Source organism: Delphinus delphis, chromosome 3 (assembly GCF_949987515.2).
Source record: "Delphinus delphis chromosome 3, mDelDel1.2, whole genome shotgun sequence".
In the NCBI taxonomy this organism is placed as follows: Eukaryota; Metazoa; Chordata; class Mammalia; order Artiodactyla; family Delphinidae; genus Delphinus; species Delphinus delphis.
The window spans coordinates 46908490-46928332 of record NC_082685.1 but is presented as its reverse complement, the minus strand read 5'-3'; the positions used below and the strand labels follow the sequence as shown (position 1 = coordinate 46928332).

The 19843-nt window shown below is 46.9% G+C and overlaps 1 protein-coding gene across 2 annotated transcripts in view; it reads left to right on the top strand.

Moving 5' to 3' along the window:
- Positions 1–19843, top strand: part of NDST1 (N-deacetylase and N-sulfotransferase 1) — a 72161-nt gene that overhangs the window by 40132 nt on the left and 12186 nt on the right. For both annotated transcript variants that reach the window (XM_060008519.1, XM_060008520.1), the window contains exons 4-11: positions 1333–1420; positions 8789–8943; positions 9594–9779; positions 11404–11532; positions 12803–12985; positions 13912–14008; positions 15234–15357; positions 17282–17456. In XM_060008519.1, the coding sequence (XP_059864502.1) occupies positions 1333–1420; positions 8789–8943; positions 9594–9779; positions 11404–11532; positions 12803–12985; positions 13912–14008; positions 15234–15357; positions 17282–17456 (1137 nt within the window). The remainder of the gene's footprint in view (positions 1–1332; positions 1421–8788; positions 8944–9593; positions 9780–11403; positions 11533–12802; positions 12986–13911; positions 14009–15233; positions 15358–17281; positions 17457–19843) is intronic.

The following is a 19843-nucleotide window of genomic DNA, read 5'->3' as shown; positions in this document are numbered from 1 at the left end:
TTCCCCATTATTGGAATGAGAGGAATGCTAGCAGTTTGGAGCCTTTTCTGTAGAAGAATACCAAAAGAGATGCCCTCTTCAGTGTACTCAGCTCAGTGCAGACTGTAGAGCTCTATGCCAGCCAGGTCCCATTTGCTTTAAACATCCTTTTGAGTCAGAAAGGGCAGGTTTTTTTTTTTTCTTTAATCCCAAGGACTGGCTACAACTGAGCTTTCCTTGCAGAGACATGAATGTTGCCTCATTAACTTGTACAGTACGGGCTGTACAGTGCAACTTAAATGATACCAACAGCAGCGCTTATTCAAGGCTTGGCAAGTGCCAGGCTCTGTGCTCAGCCCTTTCTGTGCATTGCATCATCTGATCCTCACAGCAGCTCTGTGAGGTGGGTATTGTTTTAAAGCCCATTTTACAGACACTAAGACTCAGAGAGGTGAAGTAACTGGCCCAAGGCCACACAGCTAGAGCATGGGCGTCCACCAGGTAGTGCATGGCCTTGGTAAGGTGCCGGTGGTGGCCCCAAGGAGGGCCAGGACTTTTTGTTTGCAAAGCGTTCTGATAGCGGGCTCTTCTTACAGGTTTCCTAGCAGGCTTGTGCATCATACCTGGTAGGGATTTTTTTGAGTCCTGACTCCAGAGGACAACTGTATGTTTGTTTCACAAGTGTCAGCATCCCTTCATTGACTTGCAAAGCAGTGGGTGAGCTGTGCATGGAAACACTGCATTGCTGGGCACACAGTACGTCTCTGGAAAAGTCGTGGTCCTTTGACATCAGCCTTGCAGTCACCAACGAGGTGAAATCCCCCACATTTGACAGATGAAGACATGAGGCTCACAGTGGCAGTGACCACAGACATGATAATGGCACTGTTTTTCATCACTTACCAAAATGCCAGGCTGTTTTACATGCAGTATCTCATTTAATCCTCCCAAGAGCCCCATAAGGGAGCTATTATTATCCCTATTTCACACCTGGGGAAACTGGGGCCTGGAGAATTTGCATAGCTTTCTCAAGGGCATGGCAGAACCAGGCTAGAGTCTATGTCTTGTCTTGCCAGAGGCCTGGTGGAGGTGGCAGCACAGGGCTGGCTTCGTGGGTATGGGACCTGTATAGTCACACAGGGCCCCATGCTTGGAAGGGGCCCATATTCAAGATAATGCTCTGCTATTTCCTTCTTGACATTTTCAACAATCTTTGAGCAAGGGCCCCTATTTTCATTTTTCCATGGGCCCTGCCAACTTTATAGTTGGTCCTGCAGGAGCTGAACCCTTCTGGGAGGAGCGGGGAACTTCTGGCTTCCCCTCACCCCTTTCTCCCCACTCTGCCTATCCTAGGCCCTATTTGATACGCAGAACGAACTACGGACACACATCCCAAACTTCACTTTCAACCTGGGCTACTCAGGGAAATTCTTCCACACAGGTAAGTGGGCCTGGCTCTGCCCCCACTAGCAACTTCCAGGGGCCCTCAACATCCAGACCCTCGGAGTGCTGTGCCGTGGGGTCAGCAGGTGGGCGGATGGGCCCACTTAGGGCCACATTTGACCTCTGTGGCCTCTCCCAGAGCCAGACAGCCCACAGAGCAGTCGCAGCCCCAGGCAGAGGGCATTTGGAGACAGCGGTAACACACGACGGCCCCCACTCATCTGTCCCTGGGCCTCAGGCTCTGCTGTTCAGGGGGGTGGGCATCTTCTCCCTCTTGTCTCCCTCTCACCACCACCTTTTAATATTCTTTGTACTACTTAAGCCTTAGAAAGGAATTGGTTGAATTTTAAGAATTTTACAGAAATATGTAGCAGAGAAAATGAAAATGCCCTATAACTGTACCCACCCCAGAGATGAGCGCTGTCACGAGTTTTTCTTTTTTTTTTTAATTTTATTGGAGTATAGTTAATTTACAGTGTTGTGTTAGTTTCAGGTGTACAGCAGAGTCATTCAGTTATACATATATTTATTCTTTTTTAGATTCTTTCCTCACATAGGTTATCACAGAATTTTTTTTGTTTTTTGGCTGTGCTGCCTGGCTTGTGGGATCTTAGTTCCCTGACCAGGGATTGAACCCAGGCCCTCAGCAGTGAAAGTGTGGAGTCCCAAACACTGCACCACCAGGGAATTCCCTCATCACAGACTATTGAGTATAGTTCCCTGTGCTATTCAGTAGGTCCTTGTTGGTTATCTGTTTTATACATGGTAGTGTATGTTAATCCCAAGCTCCTGATTTATCCTTCCCCACCATGTTTCCCCTTAGGTAACCATAAGTTAGGTAACCATTTTTGATATCTGTAAGTCTGTTTCTGTTTTGTAAATAAGTTCATTTGTATCATTTTTTAAAAAATTAGCTTCCACATATGAGTGATATATTTGCCTTTCTCTGTATGGCTTAGTTAGTATGATAATCTCTAGGTCCATCCATGTTGCTGCAAATGGCATTATTTCATTCTTTTTTATGGCTGTGTAATATTCCATTGTATATATGTACCACATCTTTTTTTTTTTTTTAACACACTGTATTTTATTTTTACAAGAGATAAATAAATTGACACCAAGCGTTGTAAATGGATGACCACAACAAAAGCAACAATGATTGCAATTACCAAACATGAAACACACTCATACTATGTCATAATATTGACATTCAGTCCAGTAATCCTCCACTGTAACAATGTACCACATCTTTTTAATCCATTTGTCTGTTGATGGACATTTAGGTGGCTTCCGTGTCTTGGCTGTTGTAAATAGTGCTGCAGCGAACATTGGGGTGCGTGTATCTTTTCAAATTATGGTTTTCTCTGGATATATGCCCAGGACTGGGATTGCTGGATCATATGGTAGTTCTATTTTTAGTTTTTTTAAGGAACCTACATACTGATTTCCATAGTGGTTGTACTAATTTACATTCCCACCAACAGTACAGGAGGGTTCCCTTTTCTCTGCACCCCTCTCCAGCATTTATTATTTGTAGACTTTTTTTTGGTTGCGCTGCGTGGCATGTGGGACCTTAGTTCCCTGATCAGAGATTGAATCCACATCCCCTGCATTGGAAGCACGGAGTCTTAACCACTGGACCCCCAGGGAAGTCCCTGTTTGTAGACTTTTTGATGATAGCCATATTGACCAGTGTGAGGTGATACCTCATTGTAGTTTTGATTTGCATTTCTCCACTAATCAGTGATGTTGAGCATCTTTTCAAGTGCTTTTTGGCTTTCTGTATATCTTCTTTGGAAAAATGTCTATTTAAATCTTCTGCCCTTTTTTTTTTTTTTTCCGGTACACGGGCCTCTCACTGTTGTGGCCTCTCCCGTAGCGGAGCACAGGCTCTGGACGCGCAGGCTCAGCGGCCATGGCTTACGGGCCCAGCCGCTCCGCGGCATGTGGTATCTTCCCGGACCGGGACATGAACCCGCGTCCCCTGCATCGGCAGGCAGACTCTTAACCACTGTGCCACCAGGGAAGCCCTCTGTCCATTTTTTGATTGAGTGGTTTGTTTTTTTGACATAGAGCTGCCTGAGCTGTTTTGTATATTTTGGAGATTAACCCTTGTCAATCACTTCCTTTGCAAATATTTTCTCCCATTCTGTGGGTTTTCTTTTCATTTTCTTTATGGTTTCTTTTGCTGTGCAGAGCTTTTAAGTTTAATTAGGTCACATTTGTTTATTTTTGCTTTTATTTTCATTACTCTAGGACGTGGATCAGAAAAGATATTGCTGTGATTTATGTCAAAGAGTGTTCTGCCTTTGTTTTCCTCTAAGAGTTCTATAGTGTCTGGCCTTACATTATTTGATCCATTTTGAGTTTATTTTTGTGTATGGTGTTAAGGAATGTTCTAATTTCATTCTTTAACATGTAGCTGTCCAGTTTTCCCAGCACCACTTATTGAAGAGACTGTCTTTTCTCCATTGTATATTCTTGTCTCTTTTGTTATAGATTGATTGACCATAGGTGCATGAGTTTACTTCTGGGCTTTCTGTCCTGTTCCATTGATCTATATTTCTGTTTTTGCACCAGTAGCATACTGTTTTGATTACTGTAGCTTTGTAGTATAGCCTGAAGTCAGGGAGCTTGATGCCTCCAGCTCCATTTTTCTTTCTGAGGATTGCTTTGGCTATTTAGGGTCTTCTGTTTTTCCATACAAATTTTAAAATATTTTTGTTGTAGTTCTGTGAAAAATGCCATTGGTAGTTTGATAGGGATTGCATTGAATCTGTAGATTGCCTTGGGTAGTATAGTCCTTTTGACAATATTGATTCTTCCAATCCAAGAACATGGTATATCTTTCCATCTGTTTGTGTCATTTTCAGTTTCTTTCATCAGCATCTTATAGTTTTCAGAGTACAGGTCTTTTGCCTCGTTAGGTACTTTTATTCCTAGGTATTTTATTCTTTTTGATGCAATGGTAAATGGGATTGTTTCCTTAATATCTCTTTCTTTTTGGCCACGCCATGCGGCATGTGGGATCTTAGTTCCCCGACCAGTGATCGAACCTGTGCCCCCTGCATTGGAAGCATGGAGTCTTAACCACTGCACTGCCAGGGAAGTCCCATTAATTTCTCTTTCTCATCTTTTGTTGTTAGTGTGTAGTAATGTAAGAGATTTCTCTGTATTCATTTTGTATCCTGCAACTTTACCAAATTCATTGATGAGCTCTAGTAGTTTTCCTGTATCATCTTTAGGATATTCTATGTATAGTATAATGTCATCTTCAAACAGTGACAGGTTTACTTCTTCTTTTCCAATTTGGATTCCTTTTATTTCTTTTTCTTCTCTGATTGCCATAGCTAGGACTTCAAAAGCATGTTGAATAAAAGTGGTGATGGTGGACATCCTTGCCTTGTTCCTGATCTTACAGGGAATGCTTTCAGCTTTCCACCATTGAGAATGATGTTAGCTGTGGGTTTGTCATATGTGGCCTTTATTATGTTGGGGTAAGTTCCCTCTATGCCTACTTTCTTGAGAGTTTTTATCACAAATAGGTGTTGAATTTTGTCAAAAGCTTTTTCTGCATCTATTGAGATGATCGTATGATTTTTATTCTTTAGTTTATTAATGTGGTGTATCACATTGATTGATTTGCAGATACTGAAGAATCCTTGCATCCTTGGGATAAATCCCCTTGATCATGGTGTGTGATCCTTTTAATCTGTTGCCAGATTCGATTTGCTAGTATTCTGTTGAGTATTTTTGCATCTATGTTCATCAGTGATATTGGCCTTTAATTTTCTTTTTTTGTGGTATCTTTGCCAGGTGTTGGTATCAGGGTGATGGTGACCTCATAGAATGAGCTTGGGAGCATTCCTTCCTGTGTAATTTTTTGGAAGAGTTTCAGAAGGATAGGTGTTAACTCTTCTCTAAATGTTTGACAGAATTCACCTGTGAAGCCATCTGGTCATGGACTTTGGTTGGGAGTTTTTTAATCACTGTTTCAATTTCAGTACTTGTGATTGGTATGTTCATATTTTCCATTTCTTCCTGGTTCAGTCTTGGAAAGTCGTAGCTTTTTAAGAATTTTTCCATTTCTTCTAGGTTGTCCATTTTATTGGCCCATAGTTACCTGTAGCATTGTCTATGATCCTTTGTATTTCTGTCGTGTCCACTGTAACTTCTCCTTTTTCATTTCTAATTTTATTGATTTGAATTCTCCCTTTTTTTCCTGATGAGTATGGCAAAAGGTTTATCAATTTTGTTTATCTTTTTAAAGAACCAGCTTTTAGTTTCATTGATCTTTTCTATTGTTTTCTTTGTCTCTATTTCATTTATTTCTGCTCTGATCTTTATGGTTTCTTTTCTTCTACTAATTTTGGGTTTTCTTTGTTCTTCTTTCTCTAGTTGCTCTAGGTGTAAGGTTAGGTTGTTTATTAGCCTATTAATCTCTGAATAACCTTTATTCAGAGATTTTTCTTGTTTCCCGAGGTAAGATTGTATTGCTGAAAACGTCCCTCTTAGAACAGCTTTTGCTGCATCCCATAGGGTTTGGACTGTTGTATTTTCATTGTCACTTGTCTCTAGGTATTTTTTGATTTCCTCTTTGACTTCTTCAGAGATCCGTTGGTTGTTTAGTAACATATTGTTTAGCCTCCATGTGTTTGTGTTTTTTAAAGTTTTTTTTCCTGTTATGAATTTCTACTCTCATAGTGTTGTGGTCAGAAAAGATGCTTGATGTGATTTCAATTTTCTTAAATTTACCAAGGCTTGATTTGTGGCCCAACATGTGATCTATCCTGGAGAATGTTCCATGTGCACTTGAGAAGAAAGTGTATTCTGCTGCTTTCAGATGGAATGTCCTATAAATATCAGTTAAGTTCATCTGGTCTAAGGCTTGTGTTTCCTTGTAGATTTTCTGTCTGGATCATCTGTCCATTGGTGTGGGTTGTAAAGTCCCCTACTATTATTGTGTTACTGTTCATTTCCCCTTTTATGGCTGTTAGCATTTGCCTTATGTATTATGGTGCTCCTATGTTGGGTGCATATATATTTACAATTGTTGTATCTTCTTCTTGGATTGATCCCTTGATCATTATGTAGTGTCCTTCCTTGTCTCTTGTAAGAGTCTTTATTTTAAAGTCTATTTTGTTTGATATGAGTATTGCTACTCCAGCTTTCTTTTGATTTTCATTTGCATGGAATATCTTTTTCTGTCCCCTCACTTTCAGTCTGTCTGTGTCCCTGTGTCTGAAGTGGGTCTCTTGTAGACAACATATATATGGGTCTTGTTTTTGTATCCATTCAGCGAGCCCATGTCTTTTGGTTGAAGCATTTAATCCATTTAATTTAAGGTAATTATTGAAATGTATGTTCCTATTGCCATTTTGTTAATTGTTTTGGACTTGTTTTGGGAGGTCTTTTTTCTTGCCTTCCTCTTTTGTCCTCTTCTCTTGTGATTTGATGTCTATCTTTAGTGTTGTGTTTGGATTGCTTTTTCTTTTTTTGTGTGTGTGTCTGTTGTAGACTTTTGGTTTGCAGTTCCCATGAGGTTTTGATATAGCAGACTATATATGTACAAGATTGTTTTAAGTTGCTGGTCTCTTAATTTCCAGTGCATTTCCAATATCCTGCATTTGTACTCTCCTCTTCTCATGATTGCTGGTTTTGATATATTTGTGTGTGGATGATTTCCTACCTTTACATTATGTTGCCTTTACTGGTGAGCTTTCCTATTTGTAATTCTCTTGATTCTAGTTGTGGCCTTTTCTTTTCTGCCTAGAGAAGTTCCTTTAGGGTTTGTTCTAAGGCTGGTTTGGTGGTGCTGAATTCACTTTGCTTTTACTTGTCTGTAAAGCTTTGATTTCTCCATCAAATCTGAACGAGAGCCTTGCTGGGTATTCTTGGTTGTAGGTTTTTCCCTTTTATCACTTTAAATATATCGTGCCACTCCCTTCTGGCCTGCAGAGTTTCTGCTAAAGCAGCTGATGACCTTTTGGGGATTCCCTTGTATGTTATTTGTTGCTTTTAATAATTTTTCTTTGTCTTTAATTTTTGTCAGTTTGATTAATATGTGTCTCGGCATGCTCCTCCTTGGGTTTATCTTGTATTGGACTCTGCATTTCCTGGACTTGAGTGACTGTTTCCTTCTCCTGTTAGGGAAGTTTTCTGCTATAATATCTTCATATATTTCCTCAGGCCCTTTCTCTCTCTCTTCTCCTTCTGGGACCCCTATAATGCAAATGTTGGTGCATTTAATGTTGTTCCAGAAGTCTCTGAGACTGTCCTCATTTCTTTTCATTCTTTTTTCTTTATTCTTTTCTGTGGCAGTGATTTCCACCATTCTGTCTTCCAGCTCACTGATTCATTCTTCTGCTTCAGTTATTCTGCTGTTGATTCCTTCTAGTGTATTTTTCATTCCAGTTATTGTATTCTTCATCTCTGCTTGTTCTTTAAATCTCTAGCTCTTTGTTAAACATCTTGTGTATCTTCACAATCTGTGCTTCTATTCTTTTTCCGAGATCTTGGATCATCTTTACTATCATTACTCTAAATTCTTCTTCAGGTAGGTTGCCTGTCTCCATTTCATTTAATTGTTCTTGTGGGTTTTTATCTTGTTCCTTCATCTGGAATGAGTTTATTTTTTATTTTTGAGCCTTAAGGGTTGAGGTTGAAGGCTCAGGGTTGCCTGGTTCATACTTGCCCTCCTCTTGGGGGCTTTCCCAAGGTCCTCACAAGCTGCCCCTTGGGACTGGGCAGAAGGGAACAGCCTCTGAGTAGTCATCTGTAGTGAGCATTCCCTCGAGCTGCCTTTTGCGTGGGCCACAGTGAGGACAGCCTCTCTTGAGTTCTAGGCAAACCCTATTAGTCTGCAGTTCTGGGAGGAAAGTCTGCAGCATAGCTCCAAAGCCAAATAAGAGCAACACTTGGTTGTCTGTGTGTATTTTTATATTCTTAACCCTTAGCATATCAAATGTAGTTGTAGTGATATACACAAGACAGGGTTAAACATCTTGTACATATACAAAGAGCATCTACAAGTCAATAAGTAAAAGACAAATGACCCAGTAGAAAAATAGGAATAGGATCACAGCAGGCAAGTCAGAGCTAGAAGAAACCATTAGAATCATTGCCTCTGAACTGCATATTGCATAGACAGGCCCCAAGGGCCAGAGATGGGGAGTACTTAGCCAAAGTCACCCACTGAGTCAAGGCCATACTCAAATCCAGGGCCCTGGACTGGGGCTCTATCTGCCCCACACTGTAGCTCACGGAACCGCTCTAAGCAGCTCTCAGGTGGGCTGTGGCCATGCACACCCATCACCGGGCCTCATGGCAGGTGGGCCGGGCTGAGCTGCCTGTGCTCGGGCTGTAGGTACTGATGCTGAGGACGCGGGGGACGACCTGCTGCTGTCGTACGTGAAGGAGTTTTGGTGGTTCCCCCACATGTGGAGCCACATGCAGCCCCACCTTTTCCACAACCAGTCCGTACTGGCTGAGCAGATGGCCCTGAACAAGAAGTTCGCTGTCGTGAGTAAGATTCCCTACAGGGCAGAGCCGGGAGGGCTCGGGGCGGGGCTGGGGGTCAGAACTACTGGCCTTGTGCTGCTTCTGCAGTTCGTCTGACAGCTGTTTATTAACATCTTTATAGCTGCTGTCTCGTTGAAGCCTCACAGGGATCCCAAGAGGCTGGTATCTCAATAGCCTCATTGTAAACAAGAAACGGGAGCTCTGGGAGGCCATACCAGCTAATCAGAGGTCCGTGCAGGACTTAAACCCAGGCCTGTTTGCTTCCTGAGCCCAAGCTCTCATCTTCAGGCTAGAGTGGGTACCCCAGAAGGCTGGAGGAGATGCCCAGCAAGGAGGGGATGAAGCCTGCTTGCTGGCTCAGCCTGAGCCACCAGCCAGTCAGAGGCCAAGAGAGGCAGGAACAGCACCCGTCCTTGTTCCTCACTCCTGGTGCTGGAGGAAGTGAATGCTGGGCCGAACTGGAGTCCCGGCTCGGCTGGTGCCTCTTTCCGAGACTCTGGGCCCTGAGCCTCAGCTTCCCCATCTGCACCTCAAGGGCTCAGACCCGCTGCTCTGCCGTTCTAGCCTCTGATTTTTCTCTGCAAAGGGGAGATAAAGCCCAGAGGGGAAGAAATCCTCTGCTCACCCTGCCCTGGCCCTCCTCTCCCCAGGAGCACGGCATTCCCACAGACATGGGGTACGCAGTGGCGCCCCACCACTCGGGCGTGTACCCTGTGCACGTGCAGCTGTACGAGGCCTGGAAGCAGGTGTGGAACATCCGCGTGACCAGCACAGAGGAGTACCCCCACCTGAAGCCAGCCCGCTACCGCCGCGGCTTCATCCACAACGGCATCATGGTGAGTGTGGCCCAGAGCCTGGGAGGCGGGTATGCACATGCTATCCTGGGAAGCATGAGTCTGGGGAGCTGGTTAGGGGTTTCAGGCCACTTTGTACTGTCCCCTCTGTCACCTGAGGCCCTCTATCCCAGGGAAGGAGGACTACCAGTCTGCCTCTTTCGTGAGCTACTCCTATGCTTTTGTGACGGGATCAGGAGATGAGCATTCTTTAATGGGCCTCTAGTGAGGCCCTGGGAAAGGCCTCTGTCTCATCCGTTTGTTGGCTTATGTAAAATGTGTGTCTGTCGCTTTTCTACACACTGGGAATACTGAAGTGCACAAAATCAAAAGTCCTCACCTTTGTAGACCTGACATTCTAGTGGCAGGAGACAGTGCATTCTTAACTGTGTAAAGTATGCAATGGTCAGATGGCATAAATGCTGTGGAGAAAAATCAAGCAGGGAATGGAGACAGGGAGTACTGAGGAGAGGAGAAGCTTCAACAGGATGGTTAGGGAGAGCCTTCCTGGGAATGAGCCATGCTGCTACATGAGGAAGAGCATGCGTGGCAGAGAAAACAAGTGCAAAGGCCCTGAGGCAGGCTTGTGCTGCGTGGTTTTGAGGACCAACTAAGAGACAAGTATGGCTGGAAGGGAGCAAGTTGGGAGGAGGTGGTAGGAGATGAGGTCAGAGGGGTGATTGATGGACCAGATCATGCAGGGCAACATAAGGCCACTGGATGGACTTTAGCTTTTAGTCTGTGATGGGAGGGTTTTGAATGGAGTGCTCTTATGATCTAACTCATATTTTAAGAGGATTTCCATCATTCTGGCTGCTATGAGTTGCAAAGCCTGTAGGGGGCCAAGTGGGGAGCAGGGAGACCAGTTAGGAGGCCGCTGCAGTCTTCCCGTTGAGGCATAGTGGCTTGGACCAGGGTGCAATGCTGGGTCGTGATCACATTCTGGACATACTTAGAAGTTACAGCCAACAGGAATTGCTGATGACTTGGATATAGAGTATGGGAGAGAGAGGTAAGGCAAGGATGACTCCAGGTTTTTGGCCTCAGCCACTGGAGTGGCTAGACGGTTCTCATCAGTCCAGATGGGCAGTCACGGGAAGGCCAGATTCATGCCTGCATCCATCTATCCTCTGACCTCCCAGGCGTTCCTACTGACTCTGGGGATGAGGCGGTGACGAGACGGGTGAGTTCTCTGCCCTCCTGGATCGCATACTAAACAGCTAAGCCAATGTACAACTGAGAGTGCTACGAGGCAGGTTGTAAAGCCAGGAGAGAAGTCACCGAGTGTGCCTGGGAGAGCTGCTCTAGAGAGGGGCAGGGACCCTCGCTGGGCACACAGTCCAAGTTTCCAGAAACATTCTCACTTGACTGTCCCTGTTAGTTTGGAGTCTGCTCATTTTGTACAGAGAAATATGAAAAGTGTTTACATATGTAAAATGGCAAGGGCCCCTGGGCTTACGTGGGGAGTGTCACAGGCTGCAGGTCTTTGGTGGAGAAGACCCCCAGGGGTTGGGGTGTGTGTGGTCACACAAGAGGCTGCCTTTCTGAGGTCCCCTTTCTGGTGACCCTGCTCGTCACCATCCGTGCCTGGAGAAGCCATAGCTCCTCTCTCCCGCCCCATCCTCAGGTCCTCCCGCGGCAGACCTGCGGCCTCTTCACACACACGATCTTCTACAACGAGTACCCAGGCGGCTCCAGCGAGCTGGACAAGATCATCAACGGGGGCGAGCTCTTCCTCACAGTGCTCCTCAACCCTGTGAGTGCGCCACAGCCCTTGGCTGGCGGTGAGGAGGGGCTGCCGGACAGTCGGACAGTCGGCTGCAGCCGAGGCAGGCCTTCCCAGGCCTGGGGGGAGGGGCAGGAGCAAGTGTGCAGCCAGGAGTTGGGAAACCTGCACTCTAGCCCTGGCTGTGTCCCCGCTCCTCTGCATGACCTTGGTGGAGAATCTGAGCAGTCTTTTGGTCCCTTTTATAATCTTGCACTTCCATACAATAGTGTTGGCACTTTTTTTTAAATACATTTATTTATTTGTTGATTTATTTTTGGCTGCATTGGGTCTTCGTTGTTGCGCACGGGTTTTCTCTGATTGCAGTGAGCGGGGGCTACTCTTCGTTGCGGAGCATGGGCTCTAGGCACACGGGCTTCAGTAGTTGCAGCATGCAGGCTCAGTAGTTGTGGCTCACGGGCTCTAGAGCGCAGGCTCGGTAGTTGTGGCACACGGGCTTAGTTGCTCCGCGGCATGTGGGATCTTCCCGGACCAGGGATTGAACCCGTGTCCCCTGCATCGGCAGGCGGACTCTCAACCACTGCGCCACCAGGGAAGCCCCCCCCCTTTTTTTTTAACTTGTTATTTTGTTTTTTTTTTAATTTTTGAATTTGATGAATTGATTTTTTTTATACAGCAGGTACTTATTAGTCTGCACCACCAGGGAAGTCCATTAGTGTTGGCATTTTTGTCTGTTCTTTTTCCAATCTTTGTGTTTGTGTATAAATATATAAATATTGTATAAATATACATAGTAAACTGAATCTGTTAAGCTATATATCAAACTACATATCTACATAGATGGATAGTTTAAAATGCACTATATATATAGTTCAGCTGAAAGTTCAGCTGAACTTTCTGGGTCTCTCTTTCCTTATCTGTGAAATGGAAATAATCATCCATGCTTTAATAATATTAGAGAGATATCAAGTGGTGGTGTTATCAGCTTTATGGGGTAACCGTGTACCCCTTATCTTCCATGCACCCCCTCACCCTCCTGCCAAAAAAGTAGAAAAGAGCACCCATATGACTGCACAGGAGGTCAGCTTCCCCCTTCAGGTGTCAGACCAGATTCACCTGGCTGTACCTAGCCCAAGCTCACACGGTGAGTTTATTGACGGCCCCGGTGAACCTTGGACTGGTCATTGAGCGCGGCCCTACAAGCTCAAGCAAGACCAGAGGGTCAGAAGTGGGGGTGAAGGTAGTGAAAGGGGCTCAGAGGCTGACTGGCCCCGCCTCGCATCTTCCCTCCCCGGAGCAGATTAGCATCTTCATGACGCACCTGTCCAACTACGGGAACGACCGCCTGGGCCTGTACACCTTCAAGCACCTGGTGCGTTTCCTGCACTCTTGGACCAACCTCCGGCTGCAGACACTGCCCCCGGTGCAGCTGGCCCAGAAGTACTTCCAGATCTTCTCCGAGGAGAAGGACCCGCTCTGGCAGGTGGGTGGGATGGGTGGCCTGGGTGCCTCATTGCAGGGATGGAAGGTCTACCACCCACGGGCATGCACCCCAGGTATGGTCTCAGGGACTCAGTCCTCAGGCCCTCATGCTCTCTCAAGTGTAGACTCAGGGGCACACTTGCTCACCAGCGTGGGCATGCTTGCTTGTTCTTGTGCACACTAGACCTTCCATGCAGACCTGTGTGCATGCATACTCACCTCTGAAAACCAGCACCACAGAACTGTAGGTGAACACAGTGTACACAAGTGTGGAAAGCAGCTGCCCTGCCTGGCATGTACCTTCTCACTCCAGCAGGCTCTGAGCATGGGAAAGGGGACTGATCAGAGGGCTTGGGGGACAGTTCTTGGGGAAGTTGCCCCAGGGCGCTGTAAAAAACTGGAAGCAGAAGCTGGAATTGATGGTCTCAGGGGTCCACAAACCATGGCTTGTGAGCCAGTCTGGCCTGCAGTCTGTTTTTGTAAATAAAGTTTTATTGGAACATGGCCACACTCATTCTTGTACGTACCATCTGTGGCTGCTTTCAAGCTACAACAGCAGAGCTGAGTAGTTGCAACAGACCGGATAGTACCCAAGCCTAAAATACAATATTTACTAAACATTTCAAAAGATTTACTAAACTTTATAGAGTAAGTTTGCTGACCTCTTGCTGAACTTTTAAATTCAACAATAGGAGCTCGTGAGCCAAGTGTTGTGCTGTGCATTTTACTAGGTTATGTCTGGGAGCGTGAGACTGACTAGAAATGGTCGCTGCCTGCCAGCCGTTCAGTGTCCCGAGATGGGGATGTGACAAGGGCACATGCAGTTACACTTGTCATTCAGGGCTGTAAGAGCCACATATCCATGTGCAGTGGGAGTCCAGTGTCCATTCTTGGGCACCCCTGACATCTCTTCCCCTGTTGTTTTAGGATCCCTGTGAAGACAAACGCCATAAAGACATCTGGTCCAAGGAGAAGACGTGTGACCGCTTCCCAAAGCTCCTCATCATTGGCCCCCAGAAAACAGGCAGGTCTCTCCATTCTTGACCAGCCTCCCCCAGTGCCTGCTCTCTCAGCCGCAGGATTCTGGGGGCCACCATGCCCTAGTCCCACTCCCCAGTAATCTGCCCCCTCTTTCCCAGGAAGTGAGAGTGAAGCTGGGGTGAACATGAATTGCCCATCAGTGTGGAGGTGGGAAGAGGATAGAGGATGGGCATTGGATTCTCCTATCTGTCCTGAACCACAGCCTCAGGGAGCTCTCCCTGTGTCCTGCTGGGAGTCTCAGAGTAAAATCAGAGAAGCCCAGATCGGCTACTCTGCATGTTGGAGCAGTGCCAGGCAAAACTGGTTCAGAGCAAAGAAGACTGTGATCAATTAGTCACGTCTGCCAGAGGTACAGGAGGGAGCAGAGAAGAGATGGTTGCTAAGTATTTACCATGTGCACTATATGGCATGGACGGGTACTCCCATGTTACAGACAAAACACTCAAGGCTCAGAGAAGTTAAGTGATTTCCCTAACACATTTAGTTAGGAAATGGCAGATCCAGGTCTGGAACCCTGGTCTCTGTGACCCCAAAACTTATACTCTTGATCACCAAACTCTGTAGTCTCCATCTCTTCTGGAACCTCTCATTATAGCATATTAACTGTAGACTCACATGTAGGAAAGGAATGAACTCTCTAAAGGAGGGGGTCGGTCCTGTACTGTCAATTAGGGGAGGGAGTATGAGTGAAGGAAGGGTACCCAAAGAGGAGGCATCTGAGCCAGATTTCTTAGCCCTTCAAGAATTTCATATCAGCACACTGGAGAGTCTGGAACTCCCTTGTCCTTGAGTTCCTCCCAAGTGCCAGAGAGCACAGAGGCCCAGAGCCAGAGGGACCAGCAGAAACCGTCTAATTCCTGGATTATGAGGAGACAGTAATCCAGTGGACATGACTGCTGGAGTACAGTGGTGAGAGGATTCTGAGGCCAAGTCTTTGTTTAGTGATGAAGAATGCTGTGATGGTTTAGTGATGTCTGCAGTGGATGCAGGCGTTGGCGCGCCCACGTTCAAGCCATGTATTTGTCCATCCTGAGTTTAGTATGATTCCTTCATGGTAGAGATGAGGAAACTAAACCCAGAGAAGGGAAGGGACTTTTCCAGTATCTCCCAGTGAGTAATGGAGAGCCAGGACCAGAACCCAGAATTTCAGACTCCATCTTTGTGTTGGCGTGCTGGGCCCAGGTCTCACCTACCTTCCCTCCCCGCAGGCACCACGGCCCTCTACCTGTTCCTGGGCATGCACCCCGACCTCAGCAGCAACTACCCCAGCTCTGAGACCTTTGAGGAGATCCAGTTTTTTAATGGCCACAACTATCACAAAGGCATCGACTGGTGAGTGGGCCTTTCTGTCAACAGTGGGATGGGATGGTCACCATGGAGTTTGCCCAGGAGGAGGTCTGCTGTGGCCACAGCAGGAAGCAGCTGGCGCTCGCTTACACACAGCTAGTTCCTGTAAACAGGGACAAAACACGGTGACCCTTGAGTCATGATGCTGGAGCCTGGTCACAGATGGGATAGTTGATGAGGAAGCCCTTTGCCCCTTTACATTATTGCCTGGGCTCTGAGAATACTAGAAATCAAAGTCCAGCCCCTCCCTCGCCTGCACAGAAACACCCTGAGTCCCAGAGGAGAAGAGGAACATGCCCGAGGTCCCGAGAGCTGGGGCTGAAATCCAAGGGTTCTGACCCGAAGGCTGGCCCTTCCCACTGTGGATGGCTGACTGTGGAGCAGGAGGTGTTCTTGTGAGCCCTTCCGAGGTGGCTTTCTAGCCTTCAGGGAGTCTCCTGGGGAGGTGGTTGAAATTGCAGATTCTCACCAGAACCTGTCACCAGCGGTTGTAACACATGTATTACTCTTGTTTATTATTTTTATGTCAGTGGTTTACCTGAGTAGAGAGATCATGGGCATTCTTCTGTTTGTGTTGTGGTATTTTTCTGTGTGTATTTCCATCCGTCTCTTTCTAGCTGTCTTTCAATTAACCAATCATCTGTCTGTCAATCTACCTGTCTATTTCTCACTCCAATATTGCCACAATCTCTTATCTAAAACCCACTGTAGGCAGATGCATTATTGAAAGTCATCTCTTTCCGGATTTAGAGAGACACAGTATATTTAACAGCACCTTCACCAAGGTCTGGGGCAGTGCCCATTAGCAAATACATTAATATATCTGTAGCAAAGTATGTCAATATTTATGCCAAGTAAGATTCATAAGTCCGGTTTTGCTGCCAAATGTCTTTGCTACAAACTTAGGAAAAAAGCTTCTTTCTCAGAGCTTTCTCCATTTAGATATAACAAACGATGGATCGTGGACGTAAAAATGCTATTTTGTAGAGAAAATTCAGAAATGTGAGAGAGCTAGCAGTTTCTCGGCTCCATTCTCAAGATTTTGATTTTGTTTGTAGGGGTGCAGAAATCTCACAAGCCCCCAGGTGATTCTGATTTCTGATAAAGGGGTCCCTGGGACCACCTAAGAGAAACCCTATCTCACAGGATAGAGTAGGGATCCTACGTCCTTAACTGGGGTAGGCTTTGTGGGGTTTGGTTCCCTCAAACCCCTGAAGTTGTACCTCTATTTTGCCTCAGTAGGTGCTCCTGGGAGGGTCTGGAGTGTTCACTTAGTTTTCTGAGGGCCCCTCAACCTACAGGTGATCTCAAAGGACTGGTGTGGACAGTCACTCTGGGTGTAATGTGGGAGGTTCATCTGGGAAGCTATCAGGTTCACCCGTATGAGGCCGAGGAGGGGGTATGGGTGGCAGGAGGTGAACCCCGTCCCCGCCTTGTCTCCTGGTCCACAGTAGCAGCTTAGAAAGCACCATCAGAGGTCAGTCTGGAGGCAGCAGAGGGCGTCCCTCCCCTCAGTGCTGGCGTCCCCAGCTCAGAGGCATCCCCGCTTGCCCCCTAGCGGCAGTGAGAGTTAGGGCCCTGCCAGTTTCACTCTGGGACCATCCCATTTAGGATGGAAAGATGCAGCCCTCTTCCCATACCCTGCCACCCATACCACACCCACAAGTCTTCACATCCTCCTGACCCCAGAGTCTCCCCGAAAAAGGAATGAATTCATAAAAGGGAGACTGCCAAGTGACCACTCCGTCTAGGACCCCTGCCAGAAGTGAGTCCTTGTTTGACTGAGAGCCATGTGCCTGCTTGCTTTCTCAAGTTCCACCCCCAGCCACCGCGGCCCTCCCAGCTGCATCCCTCAGGCCCCTTCATCCTGGGTCTTGCCTGCGAGCCCTGCTCTCTGGGCTTCCTCTAGGTACATGGAGTTCTTCCCTATCCCCTCCAACACCACCTCTGACTTCTACTTTGAGAAAAGCGCCAACTACTTTGATTCGGAAGTGGCTCCCCGGCGGGCGGCTGCCCTGTTACCCAAGGCCAAGGTCTTGACCATCCTCATCAACCCAGCAGACCGAGCCTACTCCTGGTACCAGGTGAGCCGGGGTGGGGCCCTGGGTGGGGGTACGGGCTCTGTCTACCGCTCAGCCACCAATAAATACCAGCAAATATTTATTTAAAATTTATTTATTTATTTAAATTTTATTTATTTAAATTTTATTTATTTATTTTTGGCTGTGTTGGGTCTTCATTGTGGTGCGTGGGCTTCTCATTGCAGTGGCTTCTCTCGTTGCGGAGCACGGGCTCTAGGCGCTTGGGCTTCAGTAGTTGTGGCTCACGGGCTCTAGAGCACAGGCTCAGTAGTTGTGTCGCACGGGCTTAGTTGCTCTGCGGCATGTGGGATCTTCCTGGACCAGGGCTCGAACCCGTGTCCCCTGCATTGGCAGGCGGATTCTTAACCCCTGGGCCACCAGGGAAGTCCCTCAGCAAATATTTATTTTGCGCCTCCTTTGTGCCAGCCCTCAGTAGGCTCCTGGAATGCCGTGGTGGGTAAGAATGGTCCCGCCTCCACTGCACTTCTAGCCCGGAGGAGAAGCCAGGCAGAAATCCATGTTGAATACCAGCCGAGTTACCTGCTCACCCTCCCAGCTTCGTCTGGGGACCTGCCTCTGACTCTGACACCAACAAGAGGTGGAGGCTGATTCCATCTTGATGAAGCCTAGATTCGGTGAACAGTGATCTGGGCTCATACTAACTGTGGCCTCCTTGCTGGGCACGGGGTGGAAGGGGGGTGGGACATCAGAGAAGGACAAGACACAGGACCTGCCATTCTTAGTGGAGAATGCAAATGCTCGATCAGGTAAGGAAGTTACGTGGAATGCGGTTTGTGCTAGAGAGTGTGACTCCTAGTTCCTACTTGACTATGTAAGAACTAGAATTTTCTTTAATTTCAATGACCTGACTTAATTTTTTCTGAACATCATTCCACTGGGCTTACAGGAAAGCTTAGGCTCTGGCCGTTTGGGGGTTTTCCTCCCCTGCCTGCCAGTCTTCCTAGGATTATGCCACAGTGCCAGGGTGTGGGGCTTCCTCGTCTAGAGCCGATCAAGGAAGGCCCTTCTAGGTCTGGCCACCCTCTGAGCCTCCTCTCTGGGGCCTCATTGTGGCCACAGGCTGGTAGGAGGCAGGTGCAGACCCTCTTTGCTCCCTGTTCCCACAGACCTCTCTCTCTCTTCTCACTCCCCAAGCCTGGGGACCCTCCTCGTCTGGTGGGCAATCTCTCTCCTCCACTTGCTTCTCTAGGACTTTCTGTCTATACCTCAGTATTCTCCTTCCCTCTGGGCTTTGTCTTTGGGGGAATAAAGGCCACTTCTCTTTTCTGCTCTGCCGAGTGTTCCCCACCTCCTGGCAATGAGCAGAGATTGGCTGTCTGCTCTTATCGGGGGAAGGAAAGAGGAAGGAGAAGGCTGTAGAGGGAAAGTGGCCCTGGCTGAAGTCCGTCCCCATTCTGTTCTAATGCTCCTGCTCTACCTCTTCACCTCATTGGAACGTCACGGCAGTTTTCTAGAGGGCAGAGGGCTTTGTGCATGTCCCCTCGCATAGATGAGAAGACCAAGGTTCAGCAAGCCAGGTGACTAGCTCAAGTTCATGTGCTGCCATTTTGAACCCAGCTCCTCGAGGTCTAAGACCCTGTTCTTTCTTCTGTCCATGGTCGAGGTGGGATAAGGAGAAGGGGGACTAATTCCTACCAGGAGGATCCAGGAAGGTGCTGGAGGGAGAGGTAGGACAGTGGCCTGCCTCAGAGGGGAGGTCAGGAGGGGGAGCTGTTATGCACCATTATTGCACCTCCCCCACCCGAGCTCTGTGATCCTCAGTGGAGGTGTAGGGGCTCTTGAGGGTTACCCCCGGTGGACAGGTTCCTGATCTCTGGACTTGGGAATTATGCAGATGCCGACTGCCCGTGGCATTATTTTAGGTGGTTCAAACCTGGTGTTTTCCCCTTTCCAATTCTTTCCCAATCCTTCTGTCTTAGACTGCTTGGGTTGCCATAGCAAAATATTATAGGTTGGGTGGATTAAACAACAGAATTTTTTTCTCACGGTCCTGGAGCCTAGAAGTCTAAATCCAAGATCAAGGTGACAGTCGATTTGGTTCCTGGTGAGAGCTCTCTTTCTGGCTTTTAGACAGCCACCTTCTGTGTCCTCGCATGGCAGAGCAAGCAAGCAAACTTTGGTGCCTCTTCTTACAAGGGCACCAATCCCATCACAGGGGCCCCACCCTCATGACTGTATCAGGACCTGTAGCAGACATTTGTATCTGCCTGGTGTTTGAGAACATTGCTTTATTTTTATTGTATTTATGAATGATTACCTTTATATATGACAACTGATTCTAATTTTCTATTTATGGAGACAGTATTGAGTTTTATTTTGAAATACATTTACATGAATAAGAAAGATGATTCAATGCAAAGAAACTTACG